General features: G+C 49.0%; 1 protein-coding gene across 1 annotated transcript; it reads right to left on the bottom strand.

Annotated features, from left to right (window-relative positions):
* Positions 1-6,548: 6,548 nt before the first annotated feature.
* On the bottom strand, positions 6,549-7,867 carry LOC123040511 (CASP-like protein 4B1). The gene is made up of 3 exons (XM_044463334.1): positions 7,379-7,867; positions 7,155-7,275; positions 6,549-6,987 (listed from the first exon to the last, which is right to left on the bottom strand). The coding sequence occupies exons 1-3, from the start codon at positions 7,744-7,746 to the stop codon at positions 6,817-6,819; spliced, it is 660 nt and encodes a 219-aa protein (XP_044319269.1). The 5' UTR covers positions 7,747-7,867; the 3' UTR covers positions 6,549-6,816.
* Between the last annotated feature and the right edge of the window lie 1,268 nt (positions 7,868-9,135).

Genomic DNA, 9,135 nt, shown 5'->3' with positions numbered 1-9,135 from the left:
GGAAATCTATTCCGTAATAATGCATGATGCCGCGAACAAATGGGTGGAGGGGAAACCCGAGCCCGCGGACAAAATGAGGAAGGAACACGACCCTCTTGTGGGGCTCCGGAGTGGGGACGATCTATCCCGCCGGTGGAAGACGATGGTCGATTTCCTTGGCCAAGTACCCGGCCTCTCGGAGCTTTTTGATATCCTTCTCTCGGATGGTAGAGGCCATCCATTTGCCTCCAGCTCCGGATCCGGACATCTTCGGAATCTCTCTCTTCGGTGGATAAGAAGAGTGCTTGGGCGCTAGGGCTCGAGCAGAAGCGAATGGACTAGCGAAAGGAAAGGGCATGAGCAAAAAAGGAAGAGACCTTATCTGTTTATAGAGGCAGTAAAAAGCTTTTGCGCCTCCCCACTGGCCTGGTGGAACCCGCTCGTTCCCCACTCGCCGCAATTGACGATGCGGTTGGACTACCCGTACCCATATTGATGAGAATCCCGTGATAAGGGGACACGTTCTCTGCTTCGGCAAGACATGTAGAGGAAACTGCCTCGCAATATGCGTTGTCGCTGGTTGTGGGAAAACGGTTCGAGTAATAACCCGACCGTAGTGTCGTGTCATGTTGTCAGCAGATTACATTTGTGAAATATCATTCTCTCTACGGTGGTATGTGAAGATCATCTTGCAGATCCGGACACGGTTTAAGTGTTCGATAATTACTTTAGAGTATTCGGAGATGGAACCCGCCTTGCAATGCCGAAGACAAAACTGCGCGCCAGACTCATCGTCATTGAAGCCTGGTTCAGGGGCTATCGAGGAAGTCCTGGATTAGGGGGTATCCGGACAGCCGGACTATATACTTTGGCTGGACTGCTGGACTGTGAAGATACAAGACTCAAGACTTCTTCCCGTATCCGGATGGGACTCTCCTTTGCGTGGAAGACAAGCTTGGCGATTCGGATATTATATTTCCTTCCTTGTAACCAACTCCATGTAAACCCTAGCCCTCTCTGGTGTCTATATAAACCGGAGAGTTTAGTCCGTATGAGGACGATCACAACATTCATAATCATCATAGGCTAGCTTCTAGGGTTTAGCCTCTACGATCTCGTGGTAGATCAACTCTTGTAACACTCATATCATCAATATCAATCAAGCAAGAAGTAGGGTTTTACCTCCGTCGAGAGGGCCCAAACCCGGGTAAACATTGTGTCCCTTACCTCCTGTTACCATTGGCCTTAGATGCACAGATCGGGACCCCCTACCCAAGATCCGCCGGTTTTGAAACCGACAACAGGTGACGAGCATTGGTGTCAAGCTCAGAGATGTTCTGCTATCTTTTCAGTTTTATCATGTCGGTCTTTACATGACTTGTACCTTGTTCTTTATAATATGAATGAGACATGTATTACCATGCAAAAAAACGTGCTAAGGTGTCCGCTTTCCAGCCAGCCTCGTCAGTGCGGTGTATCATGGCTAAGGAACGATCTCGGATGCCGGGGTTGCAACCCTGGTGCTGGATGCTGGGGAGCTAGTGCGCGGAGCTCGCGGCTGAGGCATTGTCCGGTGACCACGGTCGTGTGGGCGACATGGTGGTCGGGGTGTGTTGTTCGGTGATGGTGGTGCGGTGTCCATACCACAATTCGATGACGATGAGTGTTGGCCGGGGCAAAAATCCGCCCTGACTTGTCAGGCCGGCTACTGCAGTGTTCTAGCATTGTCCCCTTCCCGAAGACATCATCACAGTCTCTCATTCATTGTCGTGGTGCTCTAGGGAAAACCCTGATCATTGGATTGGGCGGTGGCGGCGCACCGGAGTCGTTCCCTTCCTAAAGGTGTTGCCTTGGAGCTCATGGTTCGTCATGCACGGCTTCATCTCACTGTGGTGGCTTGTTCACGATTGAGGGCCCCGATGACTCCATTGTAGTGCTTAGTGTTTCACCTAATGTTTGCTTGGAGTTTTTTGGGGTGGTCTTGTTGTTTTAAGTGACTTTGTATCCAAACTTGGGTGTGTGATTTGTGGTGATGTGTGCTTCCACTGGATTGTTCGGTGATGGTTGCTTTATATTATAAAAGCGGGGGGGGGGGGGGGGGGTGTCGTCATAGTAAAAAAATTGACATGGTAGGTGGGCAAACAATATATATTTTATACATGAGAAAAATCAATATATAGTGATGCTAAAAGGTTGATTAATAATGGCACGACATCAACCTTGCATGACTGATCTTGCTCAGCATCGTACCTACGGGCCTTAGATTTTCAAGCTAATTGCCACCAAGTATACGTTACACAAAATTGAACTACAATATTGTAATTGCATTGTTGTAAGAACACAAAGTGTGCATCTTGTTTACAAAGTAAAAGGGTTTTTTAGTATAGAAAATAGACAGTAGGTGGACGTTTACAAGACTACCCTAAAGGGTTTACAAATAGGCAGAAGACAAAGGATGATGACTCCAAGTTCATGCTCACAGAGAAAAGCAATCATGAAGTATGCAAGGTTACAAGTGAGATCGTGTTGAAACTGAACAACTTGATAATCTTTGTCCAGTTCATCGTCATTGTTATAATGTGATTGTATGTAACATGTAGTGACTACAATGGGCTTTAGTGGGAATACTATGTGACTACTTATTATTTTCTGTGTGACTTGTAATGTGATGTATGCATGTATTGCAATTTTAATCTATACATATGGATGCATGTTTTAATGCATGCAATGCATATTCAACTATTGATATAATATAATGTGACGTGTCGTTGCAGCAAAAAAGGAAAAAAAGAATTGGCCTGGGAGGTTGCAAGTGGAGGGCGTCTAAATGTGTATGCCTCTACTAGTGTTGTGGCGGGTGGAAGGGCTGGCCCGTCACTGGTAACATGTTAGCAGTGGCAGGAGAACAGTGACGGGCGCCCTCCACAGCCACGCCCGCTACTGGTAGTAGGCCTTTTTGGCCCACCACTGCTAGACTGTTCTGCAGTAGTGCTTGTTCCCTCGAATCTCCCACCAACCACTAGATTGTGCCACTCCGGTGAGGGTGCGGGATTTCTTCAGCCTGGATTGAACATACCTCGACCCCAATCTAGGCTTCTCTCATTGTTGATCACACCCCACCACTCGCCCCCTCCTCCACCGATGATCTCGACTTGCTCTCCCGATGCTTAAGATGACTAATGATGTTGTCCCCCCCCCCCCTTGCAGCCGCGGGAGAGGAGGAAGGAGAAGTCCCGGCCCTTCCCAACGCAAGAGAAGACACATGCTTGAGCTGGGAGCGTGAGTCTAATGAGGATGGAGAACTTACCAGAGCGTTGTGAGTATGTTCTTGAAGCAAAGGCATCACTCTTTCGACTCGCTCTTCTAGTCAACGGGGATGCCAGATGTAATCATGCAAGCGCATTAGACTACTCACATTGGGAGTAACATAGGTGGTAACATCACACATATCTAGATAAAATAGATATGTGGCAAGCAATAAATGAAGAAAGAGAGGAAAGTGGTAACATAGCTAGTTACTAGTAGTATGAGTAACATCCCGTATATCATGGCAAGATGAGTCTATAGCCTAATAAATGATGTGTTGCATGTTACCACACATATGTTACTCCCCACTATAGAGGTAGTAAGAGCAACTCTAGCAGACCCCGCAAAAGCCCCCGACCCGCAAAATAACCGCCAAAATGCGGGTTGGCGCGGAAAATTCCGCCCGAACACATCCCGCAAACGCGGCCGTCCCGCAAAAAACTTTGACGGGCGCGGGAAAACTCGGCCCCAACCCGCCTATTCACGGGTTTCCGCCTCGCCCCTGCGGTGCCCCGTATCGAAGTGAAGCATTTGGCCGGAGGGACATTTCAGCCCATGCCCCTTTCTGCACCTCCTTCCGCCGCCACCCGCCACAGGTTCCGCCTGTCCGCCGCTGCCGATTCCGGCCAAATATGCGGGCAGAATCACGCCGGCGGGGCCTTTTGCACCCTTTACAACCGCAAGGCCGCACCGCCCCCGCGGATCCGGCGAGAAGATCCGCCCCTCGTCGCTGTCATCGCTGGGGATCGACCGCCCTTGAGATGCCCCTCGTTGTTGTCGGTTAGTGTTATTTTGCTTCGTGTCGATGGAATTGAGCCCGGTTGGTTGACGCGGCATGTGCTTTCTTGTTCATGTAGATGGAATTGACCCCGTGCGAGAAGTTTCTACTCTCCGATTCGTCTGCTTCGGACGACTTGGATGTTGAGGTGATGCTCCCAAACTTTCGGCAGCAAACATTAGTGATGGCTCTTGCCGTCAAGGAGCACGAAGATGAGAACCGAAAGAGGCGGCGAGGATTGATCGTCGGGCGTCTTTGCATCCCTCGAAAACACCATCTCAGGAACGGGATATTGATGCAAGACTATCTCGCAGAGAATCCAACGTATCGACCGCACCTCTTCCGGAGAAAGTACCGAATGCGCCGATCCCTCTTTGTTACAATTGTTCAACCTTGCGAGGCCAATTGTCAGTATTTTACGCAACGAAGAAATGCTGCCGGCTTGAAGGGATTTAGTGCATATCAAAAAAACTCGGCAGCTATGAGGGTGATTGCGTATAGCTTCCGGCTGATTATGCCGATGAGTATCTTCGCATTGGTGAAGATACAACAATTGAGTCGGTTTGTAAATTTGCCAAAGTGATCATCTGTGTCTTTGGTCCCGAATATCTTCGGGCACCGAACGAGGATGACACAAAGAAATTGATGGCATCTAATGAGAGGAGACGTTGGCCTGGCATGCTAGGTAGCATTGATTGTATGCATTGGACATGGAAAAATTGCCCGAAGGCATGGCAGGGAATGTACTGTGGCAAGTACCGTGATGCAACAATTGTGCTAGAGGCCGTAGCATCCGAGAATTTATGGATTTGGCATTGCTTCTTTGTATGTCGGTCACTCTCAATGATATTAATGTGTTGCAACGGTCTCATTTGTTTGCTAGACTTACTAGTGATGATGCTCCTACTTGCAACTACACTATCAATGGGCATGAATACATAAAAGGGTACTATCTTGCAGATGGTATATACCCTCCTTGGTGCACATTTGTCAAGAGCATCAAAGAACCCAAAACTAAAATACAATGTGAGTTCGCAGGAGTGCAAGAGGCAGCCCGAAAAGACATTCAAAGAACATTCGGGTTTTGCAATCTAGGTTTGCCATTGTTCGTGGTCGTGCTCGTTTTTGGGACAAGCAGACCTTGAAGAACATTGTGACATGCTATGTTATTCTTCACAACATGATTCTTGAAGATTAGATAGGCATGAACTTGGAATTCTTCTAGGACAATATGTGCAGCCGTGTCAAACCAGCTAGAGACCCTAACCGCATTAGAACTTTTCTTCAAACATACAAGGAGATTGAAAATGCAAACACCCATTGACAAAGGACTGGACAGTAGCAAACTCATTTTTAATATTTGTATTTGTATTTGTATTCGGGACCAGTTTTGTATTGAATTATTTGTATTTGTATTTGGTGATTTGAATAATTATTTGTAATATGTATGATTGTTGTATTGTGTTGGTATTGATAATTGATGTGGTATTGCTATATTTGCGGACCGGTGGGATGCGGGATGCAGCAGGTGCAAGAGCAGACCCCGCAAAGCCGACCTATAAAAAAGTATATTCCACGAATATCCTTTTATACGGGTCCGTTTGGGGGGTCTGCCTCTGCGGCCGTCCGCGCCGGCCTGCAAAAACGTTTTTTCGCGAACTACAAACGCGTTTTGCGGGCCGGCGAGATGCGGTTCTGCTAGAGTTGCTCTAACATAGACTAGTAACATGTGCATGCGAAAATGCATAGGAGCTCTCGGGTGCTACGACACCTATGTTCAAAAATAATTTAGTAATTCAAAAAGTCAAAAAATCCCGAAACTTTTTATGGAATCAAACATGATCAAGTATTGCACTCGTATAAAAAGATTAAATAGGGAATGACTTTTATTGTATCCAGGGTCAAAGATTTCCCAAAAAATTCTAGATACAAGTACTATTCATGCTATATCGTTGTCATAAATTTATTTTTTTGCCCTGAAGTCAACGAGAACCATTCCTTGGCCAAACTTTTTATATGAGTACAATGCCTAGTCATATTTGGTTCAAAAATATATCTAGAATTTTCTTTTAACTTTTTCTTGAATTATTAAATTATTTTTGAATATAGGGGGGTGGAGCATCCGAGAACTCCTAATCCGCTTCCCGTAAGCATGTTACTAGTTTATGTTACTATCGTTTATGTTACTATCCATTGTGGCTAGTTTTAGGGAGCGAGCGAATTTGACACGGCGTTGCCACTTGGTCCTTGCATCGCGCGGCATCTTGCGGACGATTATTGCGTTCGCTCAGAAAATATTGTGAACTCACGTCAGTTGTGTAGCATTTAGGTAAAATTATGAGATAAAACATTGGGGTGTATATATACACCGTGCAGCCACAGTAACAGGGTTGCTAGTATTGTTTCGGGAAGAACGGGGTGTCGCAAATAGGTACTGCAGATTACTAATTAGGTTCGCATTAGTAGTAAGCGAACAACACTGGGGTGGTGGCGCAGTTTGCTCTCTTGACAAGTTGGGTCGTCATGCAATCATCTGATCTTCAGATGCCACGAGCAACTCTGAACTTTGTTCTTTTTTGCCCCTCTTTTTTGCTCCTGGATCTAACTAGTTTCTTCTACAAAAGAGTATTCACGAGCTTACTCTTGAACTTTGTTTTTCTCCTGGATTTAACTAAGTTTCTTCTACAACAACCATGGATGGATGTCACGACTCACAATGAGCTGAGTGCATGGCTAGCTATAACATAGTCGTATTACGCCTGTCTGGAGAGCATGGCGGACAGGGCGAGCGCCGCGAAGGCGAGGAAGCCCAGGACGATGGACGTGGCGATGGCGTCCGTGAAGACGTTGACCACCGCCGACCTCATGCGGATCGTGATAGGGAGAGCCGCCGCCGACGCCGTGACCAGCAGATACGCCACCGCCTGCATTCATCCAGATCATGGGAATATTTCAACTTGCATGACACATGCATAGAGGCTCGGCTAAGTAAACACAATCCATAAGCTAGTCATAAGTCACCGCACACGGAAGCTGCATCTAAAATGGTCACGTGGTGCACTGGCCTAGGCAAGATTCGTTGCAACTTCACCTGATCGCCGGCGAAATCAAGGAAGCTCGCGTGGGCGTCGCCGCGGCGCATCCGGCCGAAGTTCTTCAACGCCTGCGCCGCAGAGTACACGAACGCGACCACGGACACCCCGAGAAGATACCTAGCAAATCAAGCATGCAAAGCGACCGCCCAGCCCATGATCAACAGTTGAACACCATGCACACAGACAGGAACGGCAAGCTAGAGATGACGCGCACGCGCACCTGTACTCCTGGTAGCGGATGAAGTCCATCCAGTCCCCGTGGCGGCAGGACGCGACGAGCGCCATGGCCACGAAGGACAGCAGCGCGGCGCCGGCGCGCAGCACGAGGACGATCCCATTGAGCAACTGCGCCTGGTCGCCGCCGCCGTCGTTGTGCTCCTGGCGCGCCCTGTCCCTGCTAGGCGTCAGGGGCGTCGTCGCCGTGGCAACGGGCGCCCTTGGGCCGCCGCCCAGCGAGGCGTGCGGCGACTTGGGCTTGACGGCTGCCGGGGCCGGCTCCGGTTGTGGGGAGAAAGGCGGTGGGGGCGGCGGGGACTTGGCAACGTAGTATTCGGAGTCCGGGGACGCGGCGTGCAGCTGCATAGCCATGATGCCTTAGCACGTAAGGGAACGAACGAACGGACGGACGATGGAGGAGCGTGTATAGAACTATTGATGTCTCGCTCGCATGCATTGCATTATTTGCGCTTTGCGAAAGCTGGGCGGGGCGGGTGATTAAAGGGGCCGCCGGTCGAGGGATTAAAGCCGGGAGAAGAAAGTGAGGGTGGTGGCTGTGGCTGTGGCCGTGACATGGCGCGCACTAGCTTTGGCTGGCTAGATTGTTCAGCTGGCTAAGCAATGGACTGGGGAGGGAAGGAAATAATTTGAAATGTGTGGAACCAACATGATGAACAAAAGGGGTATTGCTTAACGGGGTATGTAATCGTTCAAGAAAGCAGCTCGCTATTAACGAGCGTACTTGCGTGGCACGCTGAGAAATCGATGGAATTATTATGTCCATTGTTAACACTACTAAACATACGGTCTCTGTTGCGTCCTTGTCGGTCGAGAGAAATCGAATCATGGAGTGGATTGATCACCTTCCTAGTGCTATTCTTTACTCTTCTGTGTGATATGATCTTAAGGGTGTGTACAGTGATGCTATCTTACCAAAAAGGCGTTCGCTCCGCTTTATATATAAAGCCACGATCAATCAACAACCCGATACAAAGGCACGCACACACCCAAGGCATGATACATCGGTGCTGAGCGAGGCAACACCATCCCTAGCACTACCACCGAGAAGAGATGAATAGTAGATAAAGGGGCTTTTGTCCCGGTTGGTAAGGCCGCCTCTCCCCTTTAGTCCCGGTTCTTAAACGAACCGCGAACCGGGACTAAAGGCCGCGGCCACGTGGAGCTCCACCTTTAGTCCCGGTTAGTAACACCAACCGGTACTAAAGGAAATTAAACGATTTTTTTATTTTTTTTTTAATTTTCAAATTTCTGAATTATTTTAACCTCTAATCTCTAATCACCACCCCTCATCACTGCTCAATTTATTCTCTAATCTCTAATCACCCCTCATCGTTCCAGAGACTGCGGGGCCGCCGCTCATTTACTGTCCTTACCCGGGAACCGTCGCTCCACGCGTCCTATTACCCCGTCTCCCGCGCCACGTACGCCGCATGCACGGCGCGAAGAGAATGATAGGCGTGTGGGATACAGGAAGACATGCGTGCGCGGGTTGATTCCCATGCGCCTTCAATTGGGCGTGGAGGGCGGTCGATGGCCTCGCCCGATGTCACCTTTAATGAGCCGGATTGGCCGAAAGGGGCGGCCGAGCCCCGCCCCCGTCTCTTTATAAGGAGGGGAACGGGAGGAAAGGCACCTCTCAGTACCTTATCATCCGCCTCTCCCCATCCCTGCTCCTTCCTCTCTTCTACCATGGCGAGAGGGCGCGCTGATGCTTCACCGGTGGTGGCGAGGCTCTCTGCT

Source organism: Triticum aestivum, chromosome 2B (assembly GCF_018294505.1).
Source record: "Triticum aestivum cultivar Chinese Spring chromosome 2B, IWGSC CS RefSeq v2.1, whole genome shotgun sequence".
NCBI lineage: Eukaryota > Viridiplantae > Streptophyta > Magnoliopsida > Poales > Poaceae > Triticum > Triticum aestivum.
The sequence above is the reverse complement of the archived record's forward strand: the minus strand, read 5'-3'. Positions and strand labels throughout refer to the sequence as shown.

Excerpts from the sequence above, each read along its gene's own strand:
- LOC123040511 (XM_044463334.1), bottom strand. The coding sequence starts at position 7,746 with ATGGCTATGCAGCTGCACGCCGCGTCCCCGGACTCCGAATACTACGTT. Across the intron at positions 7,276-7,378 it reads ATCCGCTACCAGGAGTACAG|GTATCTTCTCGGGGTGTCCG; the intron begins GTGCGCGTGCGC and ends TTGATTTGCTAG. Across the intron at positions 6,988-7,154 it reads TTGATTTCGCCGGCGATCAG|GCGGTGGCGTATCTGCTGGT; the intron begins GTGAAGTTGCAA and ends GGATGAATGCAG.